This window comes from Octodon degus, unplaced genomic scaffold (assembly GCF_000260255.1).
Source record: "Octodon degus isolate 3935 unplaced genomic scaffold, OctDeg1.0 scaffold00140, whole genome shotgun sequence".
NCBI lineage: Eukaryota > Metazoa > Chordata > Mammalia > Rodentia > Octodontidae > Octodon > Octodon degus.
In genome coordinates, this window is record NW_004524716.1 from 1,207,434 (window position 1) to 1,223,550 (window position 16,117).

At 48.2% G+C, this 16,117-nt stretch overlaps 1 protein-coding gene across 1 annotated transcript in view; it reads right to left on the bottom strand.

Annotated features, from left to right (window-relative positions):
• Positions 1–5,579: 5,579 nt before the first annotated feature.
• Cd2 (CD2 molecule) overlaps positions 5,580–16,117 on the bottom strand; it is a 13,784-nt gene continuing 3,246 nt past the window's right edge. The window contains exons 3-5 of the mRNA XM_004641719.2: positions 15,095–15,325; positions 10,595–10,717; positions 5,580–7,494 (exon numbers count right to left, since the gene is read on the bottom strand). Coding sequence (XP_004641776.1) covers positions 7,190–7,494; positions 10,595–10,717; positions 15,095–15,325 — 659 coding nt within the window. The 3' untranslated portion in view covers positions 5,580–7,189. The remainder of the gene's footprint in view (positions 7,495–10,594; positions 10,718–15,094; positions 15,326–16,117) is intronic.

A 16,117-nucleotide genomic window follows, 5' to 3' on the forward strand; every position in this document is an offset into this window, starting at 1 on the left:
ACAGAGGTCTTCCAGGAGGAAATGTGCCTGGAATTTGTATCTCTCAGACTTGTCCATGCTAGGACACCTCTCCAGTGATGGTGCAGGCTTTCCCACCTTGACTGTGGTTCGTGTGAAGGTTTGTGCCCAGGGGTCCAGCTGTGGCCAGCAACAATTCTCCACACTCTGCTGTTGGCCTCTCCAATTTGCCTTGAGAGCACACCTCTCTCATGGAGTTAGATTATTGGGGGGTGGGGGAGATACTGGGAATCGAACTCAGGACTCCATGCTTTACAGGCAGCTCTGAACCCCTGAGCTAAATCCTCAGCCCCTAGAGTTAGCTTTTTTGAGGAATTACCAATTTTCTCAATTTGTTCAGCTTTTTAGTTGTTAGAATGGAATAACATCTTTTAGCTTGTTATATGTTTGACCAGGAACCAGAAGTTCTTAGTGAGAATCTGGAAGCTATGTTCTTTCTCAAAGATGTTCTGAAGTTATCTCATGAACAATCAACACTCTTCTGTTTTTACTCTTGTTTTTCTTAAATGCATATTATTTGATTTTGAATTGACTGGACTGGTTCTGCAATTAAATTAATAATTCCCAAGGATGCGCTTTATTCTTTAAATATTTTTTGTTTGTTAGCTTTTTAATGTTGTTCTTTAAATATTTTTATAGGACTGTTCTTTTTCATGGATGCAATATTTTCTCATCTTTGGGAGCGCCGTAATATCTGTCTGAAATTTTCCTTCTAATGTTTCCGGTTGTTTGAGACCCTAACTTTCATAGAAGTGGCTTTTCTCATTTTCGTGGGAGTCGTTAACTCTCAGCTCATATTTAAGAGAGGAGCAGCCTGAAATCCCAGTGTGAGCAGGAGGAGCGAGGGACTGAAAAAGTCACTCTGAGGCTGTGTCGCTGAGTAGTTTCATTGAGGAATCCTGGACGTCATTAGTTTTTGCTTTATTTTTTTTTCCAAGAGCCACTCCTTATTTTTATTTTTTAAAATATTTTTATTGAGAAGCAAACATCAATGAGACAGTTTTACAACTGATTACTAGTACATTTTCAATAATTAATACATTGCATATTGTTGTCTTAGTGGTTATTCACTGTACAAGATGCAGACCTGGTATCCTGTCTCAAACACTATTAGAACAAATCTCTCTATTCATTGAATTAAGAGAATGGAGCTGTATATCTATCCTAACTATTGTGAGTATACAGAAACAAAATGGTCATTCATTTGTATCCCCCTTTTTTGCTTAGTTTTGTCAGAGAAGGGCATTCCATTGTCACTTAAATACCTACAGTATTTAAGCAAAATACTTAATTCAGCAAAATATCCCAATATAGTCCAATAGTCCATAATAGTAGTGGGTTTTCCATAAGACTGTCAACATCCAAAGTTGTTGACATGAGCATTTTACAGCTCATCATATTAATATGGCTTTACTTTTTATACTTCATTTTCATACATTTCTCCTGGATGGCTAAGACCAAGAAAGAGCAAGACCTATATAACAAGAAATGTAACTTTTGTATCTGATAAGGTCAGTCAAATCCCCTCAGGATTCAACCTGAAACCCTGTAGTAGTTTTTACTTTTGTTGTTGTTGTTGCTTACTTGTTTTGAGGCGACAAGACTTTCAGACTAAAAGGTCTTTTCCAACATCCTCCCTGAGACATATGCTGAATAGTCTGCCCAGTATTTTGTTGGCTAAGTGAGGCAGAGGCTGCCTCGACGTCCAACAGGAAATATGTCTTTAATCCCTCCCTGTTACCAACTGTGTGTCACCCCTTCACTCAGAGGATAAAGCCTCGGGCTTCTGCTGGGTAGAAGCTGATCTTCATGGTGTTGGGAGCAGGACACAGGATCTAATTCCTTCTTCAACAGATACGTCATCTGTCTTTCCACTTTCCCTTCACGCTCCCTATTTCTGGACATAACCAGTGCCACCAGGTCCTGTGTCTTCTGGTGGAAGAACCTAGTTGGCACCATGGCTTTCCCCGCTGCTGCCTTAGGTTTGTTCAACTTTTGGGATCCTCTTAGTCTCATCCTTCCTTCTCCAACCACCCACGTTGTGCTGTCTGTTTGTTCCTTTTGTTCTCCCTGTCTTTGTGGGTTTTTTAAAAAATAAAACATAAGATGAATGTTGTTTTGGTAAGGATCCATGGGAGCGTCAAGGCTGATGGATAAGCTAAGCTGCTATTCTGACTGGACATTTCATGGCCTGCTGGCTCCCTTGCCACACCTCCATCCCAGGGCGGCCCTCTGCACTCTCTGTCCATGTGGGTGGGCTCTTCTGTGCCAGGTCACGTTGACCCTGCCAGACTGGTTCACTGTGTGAATCCACAATGGCAGAGTCCCACACTAAACCTTATGGTCACCCTCTCCCTTGGGCCATCTCTGACCAGCGAATGGACCTCGTTCTGCTTTTTAATGTGGACCAGCTACTTAAAGGATCAGCATCTGATGCTGCACCTAGCTCTGTGCTGCTGTGAATAAACCAACAAGAAGCCTCATGGGACAAAGTCCAGAGCTGTGATAAGATCATTCTGCTTACTAGGCAGGGACAAGACAGAGGGCTGGTGGCCAACGTAGGTCTCGCATGTCTGTTCTTCAGCTTTGAATGCATCTGGTATAGGACTTTATTCATTTGTTTTCTGTGACCTAAGGTTGGGAAACTGACTCTGGTGGGTCTAACTTGTATCAGATGCAGTCACATTAGGGAGTACTTGTTATTTTTATTTATTTATTTATTTATTTGGTGGAACTGGGGATTGAACTCAGGCCCTTGCACTTGCCAGTGAAGCGCTTATTCCACTGAGCCATCTCCCTGCACCCCAGTACTTGTTATTAACTTGAAAGAATCTGTGCCTTTTTCTACAACTGGGCCATTTATATTTGTTCCCCAGGGTGTTCCTCCTGGAATGTCAAGCAAGAGCCAAACCTCATAGTCTCAGATGCATTCTGCACACGAGAGTCTACTGGACCGAACTACATAGTTTCCATTTACCCTCCAGTCTAACTGTGTAAGATCTCGTGCCCATTTTAGAGATGAGTACACTAGTGAGTACATGATTCAATGAACTACCCAAACTGGCATGGCCCATGAAAGAGAAACTGTGCCAGATAATCATGTTTGTCAACTGAACTGGGCTGAAACTCAGAAGGCGTAACTGAGTCATGGAAACATCACAGAATGGAAGTGGATCCCCAGATGCTGCCTTGGGGCTGCTTTTCCCTAGGCTCTACTCCCCAGCCTCCTCCACTAGACCAGCTTTGCTCCAACAAGCTTACCCATCATATTCCTTCCTCAGATTCAAGGATCATAGCCTGAGACCTCTGAAACCATGAGTCAAATGCAGCTGGCTCCATTGGAGGTGCTGAGCAGTTTTTCCCCCAGTGATGGGAAATCTGACCAATATAGAAACTCAGAACTCTCTGGCTCCAGTGGCTACAGGTATTTTACTGCACAGAACTTGACCACAGAATTACACAGAGGATAAGAAGGGCTGAGAAGAATCATGACACAGTGGAATTTAGAAGTCAGGGAAGGTCCCTTTCCAGAGACGTGCTGCTACCTACATCATGAAAGAAGAGTTTGGGCCAGTGAAGAGCTAAGTAACAGGTGTGGGCATTGTGAGCAGCATTTGTTGTGGTCCCGAGTGACAAATACATGGGCAACCTTGAGAAATGGAGAGGCTACAGGCTAGGAGCCCACAGAGTCCCAAGGAGCCCAACACAATACTGGGTGTAAATGGAAGAGGAGCTGCTTACTAGGACGACGCTGCTAGGCAGATCACAACGGAAGTCTCTCAGAGATAAGCTGGCCAAAGCTGGGCTTGGACTGCACTTGGGCTAGACAGGTATCAAAGAATCCAAGGGCAGTGACCTAGCGCGGCGGTCTCCGCTCCGGGCTCTGGAGCGTGAGGTCGCCGCTTCGCGACCCCGTCCCCACTCTTTTTATTTTGGGGCTGGGGAGATGGCTCAGTAGGATAAGCACTTGACTGGCAAATGCAAGGATCTGAGTTCAATCCCCAGTTCCGCCAAAAATCCACTGTTCTGTCTTCACATGACTTGTAGGATGTGCAGCCCTATACATCCTTTGGATGTTTCTTTCCAACATAGCTGGCTTTCTTGCACTGGAGAGTTCCCAGCTAACGATTAGCTAACTGGGGTCTCATTGTTTTGTTTTGTTTATAATGTTGCATTATCTATAAAATCCTCCAGTTTGAATGATCATTGATGATTAATACTCTGAGGACCAATAAACCATAGTTCTCTAACTTAAATGCCCATCACCTGGAGAGGCAATGAGGAAATGTAGACAATGGGCTGCAGACAGAACTCAGAAGGCCCAGCATGTGCAAAGCTCTGGTTTCCATCCCCCCATCACCACTCCAAAATAACACACATGCACACACACATGCACACACACAAACACACACACACACACACACACACACACTCACTTGGTCCTCTAACTAATTAACCTACTGAATCATCAGGTTCTTTCTAAGCTCAACAGGGTATTACTTTTTTTAAAAAAAAGTTTATTGGTACATGTTTCCAGCACATAATAATTGCATGAATTTAGTGGACTTGGTATACATGTACGTCATATCTTATTCATTTTTGAACCCCTTCCCATGGTTTCTCCACATTTTTACATCTAAGAAATGATGTTGTCTCTAAAACATGGTCATGGCTTAGCATGTGTAGTAATATGACTGAGAGCATTTTTGTTTTTGCTTTGGCTTGGTTTTTGTTTTGCAGCACCAAGGTTGAACCCAAGGCCTTTGTGCTGAGCTGTGTCCCAGCCCCTTCCCTCTTGTACTTTGAGACAGGGTTGTACTAAGTCACTAAGTTTCCCAGGCTGGACTTGAACTTGGCATTTTCCCATCTCTGCCTTTCAGAGTGTTGGAATTTCAGGATTGTAGCATCATGCCCACCTTTTTTCCTTTCTTAGTTTATATGCCCAACTTTCCTTCTTGTATTATACACAATAACAGTGCCATGCAAAATCAATATAACCCAGTATTTGAAAAAAGGAACCGTGTACTTAGGTAAATTGGTAGTAGGCAGGGGCCCTCCTCACACTCCCCCCTCCCGGGGCAGTGCTGCACCTCTGCCTCACCAGTCCTGTTCATCTATTATGATTCAGCTCAAAGTCACCTCCTCCAGGAAGCCCTCTACATCACCCCAGTCCTATCATCTAATGCAGATTCAAAATCCTTTCTCTAAAAAGGTAAAAATGGAAACAATGCTTTTGTAAATGGGAAGCATATGAGGAGTTAAAAGGGCGATGGGGGAAAAAGAATCAGGTTATGTCATACACACATACAAATTCTCTATGATGAATATGATCATTATGTATATCTAAAATGTACCAATAAAATCTTTTTTTGTTATTATTATTCTCTTGATAATAATAATATTATTATCAAAAGGGTCTTGCTATGCCACCATGCCCGGTTTTGGTGCCAGCATGGCAAGCTCAGAAACCTGAAGCTGGCACAGCATGTAGTGCCAGGGATCAGACTTAGGTCCTTGTACTTGACAGGCAGGTGCTTAGACCACCGAGCTCTCTCCCCAGCCTACCAATAAAATCTGATTAAAAAAACTTTTTCTCTGGGATTCTGTACTCACCTCCAATATGCACAGCATGCTGTGTGGCACTGTCCTACAAGGCCCATCCCTCCCCTATGAGACTCTCAACTGTATGCCTCTGCCCTTCTCCTGCCTGGCCCAGAGTCTGATATAAGGATGGAAGAGTTCCACACCCTACACAAGAAGAGAGGCAGGGCACAGCTGTAGACCAGACTAAGAAGGGTGTCTGAAGGGAAGGCCCTAGGAGATCTCTAGGAGTGGTCCTGGTGTTGGTCACTCAAGGCTGCAATGAAGGTCGAGGATATGGCAGTGCTGGGATCCCCCTCGCTCCTCTGGGTAGATCTTGTGGTGGCTGTTATTCAGCTATACCTGTGTTGGAATGTCAGAAGGCCAGGGGTCTAATTCCACATTGCCCTTGATAATCAGCCCTGGGCTCTGACCCAGCAGATGCCCAGATTCTCAGGAAGAAGCAGCTCACCCCTGTGAGCTCTCACAGGAAGCCCTGAGTTTGTGGTTTACACCTCAGAGCTTCCTGCCGGGGCTTTACAAGGGTTAACACGTCTACAGAATCAAGGGAAGGCAGGCAGGCAACGACACCACAAACATGGTGCCAGCTCTTCAAAGTAGGCGCCTTCCTACAGCCTATTGTTAGACCTTTATCTGAAAACTGTTTCCCACACACTCAGATCTTCCACAGTACAGCTGGCATGACTGCTAGCGAGGTGGTCTGGTTCTTAAGGAATGGCGAGTTACTGTGACACTTAGGATTGGATGGAACCAGGTTGTTGCCTCTTAGTCTGCCCTTCTGGGTGTCAACTGATGGACCCCTAGTGCCCAAAGTACTTCTGTAGTCTCTCTTCAACGATAACTGCGTAGATCATCAGGACCACATCCAAAAGGCCAAGGAAGTGAGTGACAGATGGCTGCTCTTCTGGCCTCTTGGTGAAAGGCAGGCATGGGGGCTTCAGGGCACCACAGAAACCTACACAAAGGCTGTCTGCAGCCGAGACCCAGGGGCATGTTCTGGTCGTGGTGGTGAGGACTCAGGCAGCTCAGGTGAATGGTGGTGACTAAATCACACCTCTGAGCCTCTTTTTCAATCTGCAGCTTCCTCTCCTAGACACGGGACTCCTTGTTTTCTTCAGTGAGCAAACACCAGGGTCAAGTTAGAACCTTTATTTCATTCCTACTCAAGGACAGAGGACCAGAGTCCTCCGGGGCATATGGGAAACCCGAGTCCCTCAAGCAGATGGGCCACCTGTAGGATGAGCAGGCCCAGTAACCCGCTGATGCATCACTTTTGCACAGCCGCTGAGAGGGAGGCAAGAAGACTGCTAAGACTCTTAGGGACTGTCACTCCTCTCCCTAAATTCACACTTTGTTTTTCTCTTCTTGGGGTGACAGAGGTCTACGAGGAAGCCGAAGATGCTGGGCCCCAGACCACGTGGCTGAGTTGGAAGGTGCTGTAGCCCACAAGCCTTGTTCAGGAGGCCATCCTGTCTTATGTGCAGAAACCACCAGAAGAGAGCATGGACCTGCATGCTGAGGTGGTGAAATCCACAGAACCTTTTATTGGAAAGGACAGTTCCCGTCATCTTTAATGAGAGGCAGGGGACAAGGAGTTTGCTGCAGCCCCGTGGGGAGGTTTTGGTTGAACTCGAGGTTTGGGTAGGGGAGGGCCTTTCTGTTGGCGAACTTGTGTGCCCGATGGAGGAGGCCTCCTCTGATGCCGCTGCTGGACGTGGTGGACGGGAGTCAGGGGACGATGAGGAGGGGCCTGGGAGCGATGGCTAGGTGGCAGGGGCACGCGTGCAGCTGCTGGAGTTTGAGTTGGGGGCGCCTGGATGTGGACGGGCCTTGGGCACTCTTTCTTGGAGCGGGTGCTTAGCTCCAGCTCCTCATCTGCAACAAGAAGACCTGTCAAAAGCTTGTGCCGGCAAGTGTGGTGTGTGGAGCTGCCGAGGGCCTCCGAGGTGTGAGGCTCCCTGCTAGCAGCGCTGGGGGTGCGAGGGGAAGGAAGCTTTCCTTTCCTCCAAGAGCACTGGGTCTTCTGGGGAAACAGAAATGCTAATCACAAAGCAGAGCAAGCGCCTGGGCTTTGGAGAACTCAGGAAGCCAAAGGGAAGAAGCCATGGGGAGAGGTTAGGCCAGGGCTCGGTGCTGTCCTAGGGTTGGGTTATGCCCTGAGTGCAAGTCTCATAGGTAGAACCCATGGGTAGAAGGTCTGAGTGGTTATGGGGCCCATTAGGAACTACGTTCTCCAATGGATCTCTTAGCAGAGCTGTCATTTACCCCGTTCTGTTGTCACACGACCTACTTTCTGCCAAGAAGCTGCAGTGCACACAAGGGGCCTTTTAGCCACTGGAACTTTACCAATTCTTCAAAATTTCATAAACAAGACCCAAGCCCTTGGGTTTACAGGGCAAGATGACTCCTTTGCTCACTCTGGGATTTTCTGCTCTGTGTGACTTTCCTCCATAAGGACAAGCCCTAGTCTAATCATGATATAGTTTGTCCTGCGCTGCTTGAAAGTCACACAAGAAATCTGTGAGGATGCCCAGCTGCTGCAGGGCTGCCTCTAGGCTACAGGTGAGGCACCCAGTCCCCGAGTCCAAGGCCAGCCACACTGGCTGCAAAGGGAGCCATAAGGAACAGATTCTCCCCAGGGCCAAGTGAAGACCTCCCGCCCTTTACCCACCCTCTCCAAGCACAGCTCCTCTCTGAGAACCCCCCGTAGCTATGTGGCTCCATTAGGCAGCCTTGAACATGGAGGCTGAAGGCCAGAGAAGGTGTCACATGGTCTGTGCACGGAAGAAAAAGCAGGACACATCATCCATGCCATCGCTGGTCCTCCGCAGTAGCTAAGCTTATGCCTGGGAGGGCGCGGAGAGGATTTTGCTCCTGCTCTCTGTTCCCAGGTGTTGGGCAGCATGTGGCCTTTTCTGTCCCATGTGGCAATCTGGGGCAGGCCATTTGCTGATTAGTTGGATTGCCCAACGTTTTGTTCATTTGTTCCTCCTATATTTCCTCCTCAGCTCCTAGGTGTTGGGTGCTATTACTAGGTAGCAGCGATGACTCAGACCCAAGCACTGTTCTCAGAAACCCTAACATCAAGCCTGGGAGATGAATCAGAACTGCAAATCACAGTGTCAGCCTCGAGGCAAGCCCACAGCCACCAAGAGGTACATAGAAGGAGACTGTGAGTTCTGGGAGCAGGAGTGGGTATGTGGCCACGGGGCCAAGTCCTCCAGTTGGGTTGGACAGACAGAGGTAGCCATGGCTCTATACAGTGTTCTCCATCAGAGTAAGACTACAGTCTGCTGCCTGCCTCCGTGCCAGCCCCTGCTGCCTGACAACTGTGCCAAGGGATTCCTCCAGGCCCACGGGACCCCTTTTTCCATTTGCACCTCCTATCACCAACCCAGGGCTTGGAGGAAGGTGAAGCAAGCAACGCATAGGACATAAAATGCGAAGAGGTGCCCACACTTGGGGTTCTACAAGAACAAGGCAAGAGCCTCCTTAAATGCTGCTCCCTGGGTTTCCTGACTCGCCTGTTGGCCATCCAAGATTTGAGGCCAACAACCTAGCCTCGCTGAGCCTGTGTTTTGCATCTGGATTCAATTGTCCGTCTCCTAAGATCATGAACGGCTGGATGACACAGTGATTCTAAAACACAGGGCTTAGTTCCCGGCCCAAGTGACTGCTGAGTCAATGCTGGCTAATTATCGCACTGAGGGTTTCAGCCTGGTGGTGGCGGGCACTGCTCTGACTTGAGTGGCATGTGAGGTCTGCCTTGAAGCAATGCCTGGTCACATCATGCCAGGTGATGAGAAAGGGCCTTCATATGCCCTGGGGTAGAGAACAGCCTGGGTGAAACACAGTGAGGAAGCCGCGGGACCTGGGACCCAGCGTGGGGTAGAGACTGGGAGGAGCTACAGGAGGGAGAAAGGGCCTAAGTAAGACATGCGGCTAAGAGGGGCAGCCTAACACGGTGACTGAGGGGGACCTGGGAAAGATGTCTGAAGGAAGGAAGCCACATCCAAAAGGCACAGGGTGCCTGGCCACCACTTGTAGGGTCCTGGGCCCCTGCTGGAAGTGCTGATATGGGTGTTGCCGGGCTTACTCCAGGGAGAGACCCAGGGCAAGGGAGCTCAGCCTGCTGCCAGTGCGGCCTGCACAAAGCCAAGAGCTCGCCCATCCAGTGGCCGGCCGATACACAACTAACACCCACCCACCCACCCTTGGAGACACCTGGTGGCTCATTCCCTGCTGTCTTCCATTTCGCGTGGCCTGGAGGCTCACTGAGCTCACCCTGCTCTGGACATAACCCTTTCCTGCTCCGTGGGTAGGCAAGTGGGCCTCACCTGGGGAATCAACACTCCCTAACAGGCCCTCCTGGACTTCATCTGGAAAGAGGAACTTGATCTCCCTGCTTTGGGGGACTTATTTGTTTATGCTGCTAGAGATTGAAGCTAGCACATTGCACCTTGGCAAGGGCTGTACCACTGAACTACACTCGCAGTCTCAGGACTGTGTTTTGGAAGGATTATTTTCCTGTGCCTCTCTCATGGGCTGGCATGGTTATGCCTGGGTTCTAGGGGCTTGGTCCTGAATACTTTGGGCCACCACCCACTGGTGGCATGTTCACGCATCGGTATGGCCAATCTTTTGCTGTCTGTATGGAGATGTGTGGCCCATTCAAACCAACCTTCACACCCGCCTAACACCAGGTGGATCTCAGCGGGCGGACCCCAACAAGGCCAACCTTGATGTAGCTTCTCTAAGCTTTCTCCTTGTCAACCTGTTTTGTTCTGGTTTTGGTCTGGTTTGCTTTTTTCAAATCATGCCAGCCACAAAATGGAACAAGCCATCACCTCGGGTTTCACCCCGACATTCTAAAACTGCCCATCTTCTCTGCCTTGTAGACTAGAGGTCTCTTCCCCATCAGATATTTCCATGAAGATTTATTGTGGCCTGTAGTGACACAAGAGGGGCAGCTTACCATGACTCCTGCTATTCTGCTTTTTCCTCCTGCAAATGTAGTAAATGCTGAGTGCCACTAGGATCACCAACAGGGTGCTTCCTCCACAGAGGCCAATGATGATGTACAAGTTTAGGCCTTTCCCTGCAAGAGGACGAGACATGGGATGTGAGAAGGAGTCTTGAGTGCAGAGGCCACTTCACTGCTCAGGCCCAGGCCCGCAGCATCTCCCACCACGCACAGGACAAAAGCTTGAGGGGTTGGTAGGACTTCCGATTTTTATGAAGACCAAGCTCCTAGGCAGAGCAGAGCTGTGTCAATCCCCGCAGGGCTCCAGGGTACAGAATGAGCCCCTTCTAAAGCTCCCTGGGAGATGGATCTCATGCACTACGAATGCCTGATCATTCACGAAACAAAGCCTGGCCACTGTTCCATCCCCCGCCCAGTACAGCATCACCAGAGGAGTTTAGAGATAATCTAGCACAACTTCTAGTTTCAAAGACCAGACCCGGAGAGAAAAGGAGAGGTCCCTGCAGCCACACAGTATCTGTCCCTGGGTGGCTCCCTGAAGCAGCCCCCATCTCAGTGTCTCTGCTCTGGGTTTCTAGCTCTCATCCCTCACTTCCCTCCTGCACCAGGATCCTTTCTGACCCTCCTGACTGAGCAGTTTCCAGACACTCAGGGTGTATATTTCCCTTGTGCAGCCCCATCTCCTCATCGTAGGCCACTCTTGCAGACTTTTGCCTGCCCAACCCACAAGAGAAGGTCACATGCATGCTGAGCTAGCAACAGTGACCTGGGCCTTCAGTCCCTGGAAGGCAATAAGCAAAACAGCAACTTCAGTGTCAAGGGAAATAGGCTTGGACACCAACTCTTCTAGGTAAGGGCTGTGTGGCCTTTGGCAAGCTGCTCTGCTTCTCTGAGCCTGTTTCCTTCTTCATAAAATGGAAACAATGAAACTACATCACAAGGCGGCTGTTGGAAGCCAATCAGATAATGAATGTGAAAGTGCTTTGTAAACCGTAAAACAACCCACAGATGTAAGGTCTTGCTTTTTCTGGCGCTCTTTCCACTGGTGTTTTTGGTAGCTGTTTCCCAGGCGGGGCACTGGGCCTGCTGCCCTTTGTAAGACAATAGCAGTTACAGAGGAGCAGCTGGGGCTGGGGTCAGGGGGCTGGCAGGTGGGGAGTAGGAGCTGCAGTGGCTCCCAGCATCACTGAGACACTGTTCCGGCTGAGCAGCCCTAGGAAGCGATTGCACATAAAACCAGGATGCACCCAGAGAGCAGACCTGAGGCTCAGAGACCAAACCCGGCAGGGCTTGCCTTCTTCCAGTTTCTCTCTGACCCCGTCTTTGCCTGCACTGCACCCACTCTATGTTCACCTATGAAGAAGCGTCCTAGAGATACTCAGGCATAAGGCGAAGCCATTAGAATTGAGTAAGAAAGGAGCTGGGTCCTTTAGGGTCTGCTGGCTTGGAGGAGTGGCAGGAGCTTCTCGGAGCCCATCTCCCACTGAGCTGAGGATTTCCAAGGTTTTGGGGTCAGTGGGCCTGGATGAGTTGGGGTGCACATGTCTAATCCATGCAGCCACTGGCTTGGCTTCTCCTAGAGTCCTTGGACAGGCTGCCCACCCCCCTGTCCTGGCACAATCAGGAACACAGGCAATACCTCCCTTGTCTGTCCTCAGAGCTGTCCTGTGTCACCCTGGGCTTCTGGTGGTGCTCCAGGCCGAGACAGTCCCTCTTGTCTCAGAAGCAGCTGTGGCTTTGTCATTCAAGCATAGGCCCACACAGTCTCTATATCCAACTACTCCTTTACACTTCCTCTTGGCGACAACGTGCCCATGAGTTTAGGTGGTGGAGAGTACTTCCGGTCCAACCAGGCTCTTCCTCCTGGTATGTTAAGGTAGTACATGCCCATCCCTTATTGGAGCCGGATGGTTAGGACTTGGTCATTGTTCCTCTCTGCCTCAGTCTTTTTTTTTTTTTTTTTTGAGATTTTTTTTTCATTTGAAAGTAATCTTAATGCTATTAAATTTACAAATATGCTAATTTAAATACCCAATCCTATTTTATCTAAAACACACATTGCAAACATACAAATGTCTATTCTCTCCACATGTCAGTGCCCATTTGTATCATGGTTTGAAATGGGAGAATAGATTTTTTCCCCTTAATCTGCAAGTCAGTAGGTATTTCTTTACAGTTAACTTTAGCAAAATTCATACAAAATAGTAATTAACAATGATCTTCTGTACTTGTTAACTCACAAGGAAACACCTTCAAAACTGCATTTTGTTAAAGTTTCTGTACTAAAGTGTAGAAAAACTGAACTACACAAATATTGAAAAGTTAAAAATTCCTTAATTTTTTATTCCTGGTACCACTACCACAATTTACAGGGCAGTATACCTGATGTAATGAAAAGAAAGAAAAAGACAAAGCTACAACAGATAAAAGACCTCAGGAATGCACATCTAATTGATGCTACATTGCATTAATCAATAGCTGCACTTTTTGCAAACTGTGGCTGTGACAGCCCTGAACCAGAAGGGTTTCCTGTTTAAGCTGCAGTAACTTTTCTGACTGTGGATCATCGTTCCTTCTGTCTGCCTCAGTCTTTTAGAATGAAATAACCAGATACCTTTAGGGTTTTCAAGAACCGCCCCTTCCTCCTCCATCTCCCTTAAAATCTTCCTCTCACTCCTCAGGGGCCATTCTTGGGATCAGCTCCTGCTCTGTGCCATGGAATAAAGCACACGCACATCGCTACCTTTGAATCTTACTGTCTCCCAAGGTCTTTCATCCCTCCCTCCTCAGTACACCCACATTATTACACTGGTAAGATCATGATAAAATAAATACACAGAGTTGGGTTGTCGGGCAAAAGACAGGACAGCCAGTTAAACGTGAACTGCAAATAAACAATGAGCAATTTGTGCGTAACTAAGCAATGTTTGGGGTGTACGCAGGCTGTGTTTCTGTCTGTTAAATCAGACAGCTTTAAGCAAGGGCAGCCTGAAAGGCAAAGGGAGGTCACAGAATCCAAAAGGGAGCAGCTTCTGTCACTGCACTTCACAATGGAGACTATGGAAGAGGGGCCAACGAAGAGGTGCCTGGCCACATCAGGGCAGGCAGATACCCAGGTGGCCTCCAGGAGGCCCAGCTTCCTGGGGTCAGGCCTTGTGTCACCCCCTTAATGGAGTGTGAGTCAGACTTGCTGACTCGCGTCTAGTGATTAAAATTTAGAGCGATGTGACACGACTCCTGAGATGGAGGTACAAAGAGACGGTGGCTTGTGTTCTGAGCGCTTATTCTTGCTCTCTCTTGGACTGCTTGCTGGGACACCCACTGCCACACTGCGAGGCAGCTCCTCGGCTCATGCTGGGTATTCCTTAAGCTTGGACACAGACCTGATGGTTCATTCCTGTACTACCTTCTTTCTGAAACAAGACTGAAGCCCAGAGAGGAATGAGTTCCATCAGGGTTACTCAACTGCTCTTGGGCAGACCCAATTTCCAAGCCCAGCCCTCTGCCTCGAAGGGAACCATCGCAAGCCACTGCTCAAACGTTACTGCTGGGAGTCCCGGCAACCCCGGGGGGGACACTGGGGAAAATGAAAGCCTGAGAGTTTACGGAGTTCCTGGAGTGAGTGCCTGTGCCAAGCGGTCCTCTGTGCAAGAGAAGTATGGCCTAACTGTGTCCACAGTCTTTGTACCCCTGCCCCCCAAGTCCCTAGGAGAGGGACCTAGGGCAACTCAGTGCTCTTCTCAGTTAAGACAAGGTTAAGTAAAGCCATGGTGTTATGTTGAGCTGTAGGGGACTCAGGTCAACATTTTCTGACATTGCCAGTGAAGCGGAAGACCCAATACTATTATGGGCTACTGGACTCTTTTAGAATATTTTGCTGAATTTACACACCTATAATATTTAAATGATGAAGCTTAACTTAAAAAAGGGGATACAGATGAATGTCCATTTTGTATCTGTGTATTCAAAGTGGTTAGGATAGATATATAGTTGCATTCTCTTAATGAATAGAGGGATTTGTTCTAATGGTGTTTGTAAATAATATATCAAGCTTCTTGTACAGCAATTAACCCCTAGGAAGAATGTATGCAATGTGTTAATTATTGAAACTGTCCTACTAATTTGGTTTGAAACTGTCTCATTGCTATTTGTTTCTCAATAAAATTATGGGAAAAAAAGATGAGGTTTGCATTTGACCATCTCCTTGCAAATTCCTTCCCCCAGGGAAGATCTCTATCTCCATGAAATCAAAGCGAGGGAAGAAATTTCAAAGACAGGAAATGTGCCATTGGTGGCACCAACTCGAAGGCTCCCCTTGACGGTGTCCAGGAAGAAGAGGTACACTTTCACTAATTATCCAGAGTCAAAGCAGACTCCCAGCCCCGGCACCTGCGCCAAGGAACACCCGTGGCACCTGCCACGGTGCCTGCAGGGCCCGCCAGCTGCATGAGAGGTACACTGCAGACATCCTGACCCACGCCTGCCACGCACCTGAGCAGCTGATAACCCCTGCGCTGGATTCCTCGCTGACTTCGTTCCTGGCCGTGCAATTGAAAGCTGTAGGCAGTTTCTTCCACCAGTATGTGAAGACTTTCCTGGGACCATTTATGAGATATTTCCCATTTGGGTACAGGTTTAATTTAGGGTTAGTTCCATTCACTACCTCACAGGTCAAGGTTTTGTTGCTACAATCCCAGGAGATCCGTGGTGTTGAGACCATCTCTGGAAAGAAAATAAAGATCTCATTCTTACTGGGCAATTTTCCTATTTTTATAGACATCCTATTACATAGTGGGAAACAGGTTCAGTTTGGAGGGAACCAGGGAATAATTTCAAACACTCCTAGCAATTTTCAGACGTTGTTTTTATTTTACTTTATTTACATACTTCAGAACAAAATCATTTCTGGTAAGTTCACAGATACATTGTATCAGTAAAAATATGAACATATGTCTCATATTTACACTCTGTGTGTCCCTTAAAATGTTTTCCCGGGCTCTTATTTCTACCAGAAAGGCTGCTGTTTCCTTCCTATTGACAGAGGAAATATCCCAAACTCTGCAGGCTGAATGAGTGGTCTCAGGTACCCCCTGTAAAAAGCGGGGATCTAGAGGGAAGCCCACCCTTCCTGCCGAGGCCTGGAGTGCCGGTGGGAGGATCCCGACCCCTACTTGCCCAGGAACCCAGTGACGCTCCCCCAGCATCCAGGAGCACAGCCCTGGCTGTCCCATCTGTGGCCCAGAACCTCAGCCGGCCTCCTTCCCCTCCCCCTCCAGCTGCTTGCCTGAGAGTGCAGGGTGCGAGGAGGAGCCGCTCTGGAAAGGAAGAGTGCAGCCCCAGGGGCCAGAGCCCAGGCTGTGTAGTCAGAGCTGAGCTTTACTACACCTTGTCTTTAAGAGAGCGAGAGAAAGTTCTCCACCTGTTGCCAGCCCTGGGCAAACCATCAGTGCTGGTTCTTAGGTTTGTAGCTGGAAACTCCTTGCCTCTTCCCTCCCCTCCCTTCCCCTCCCTTCC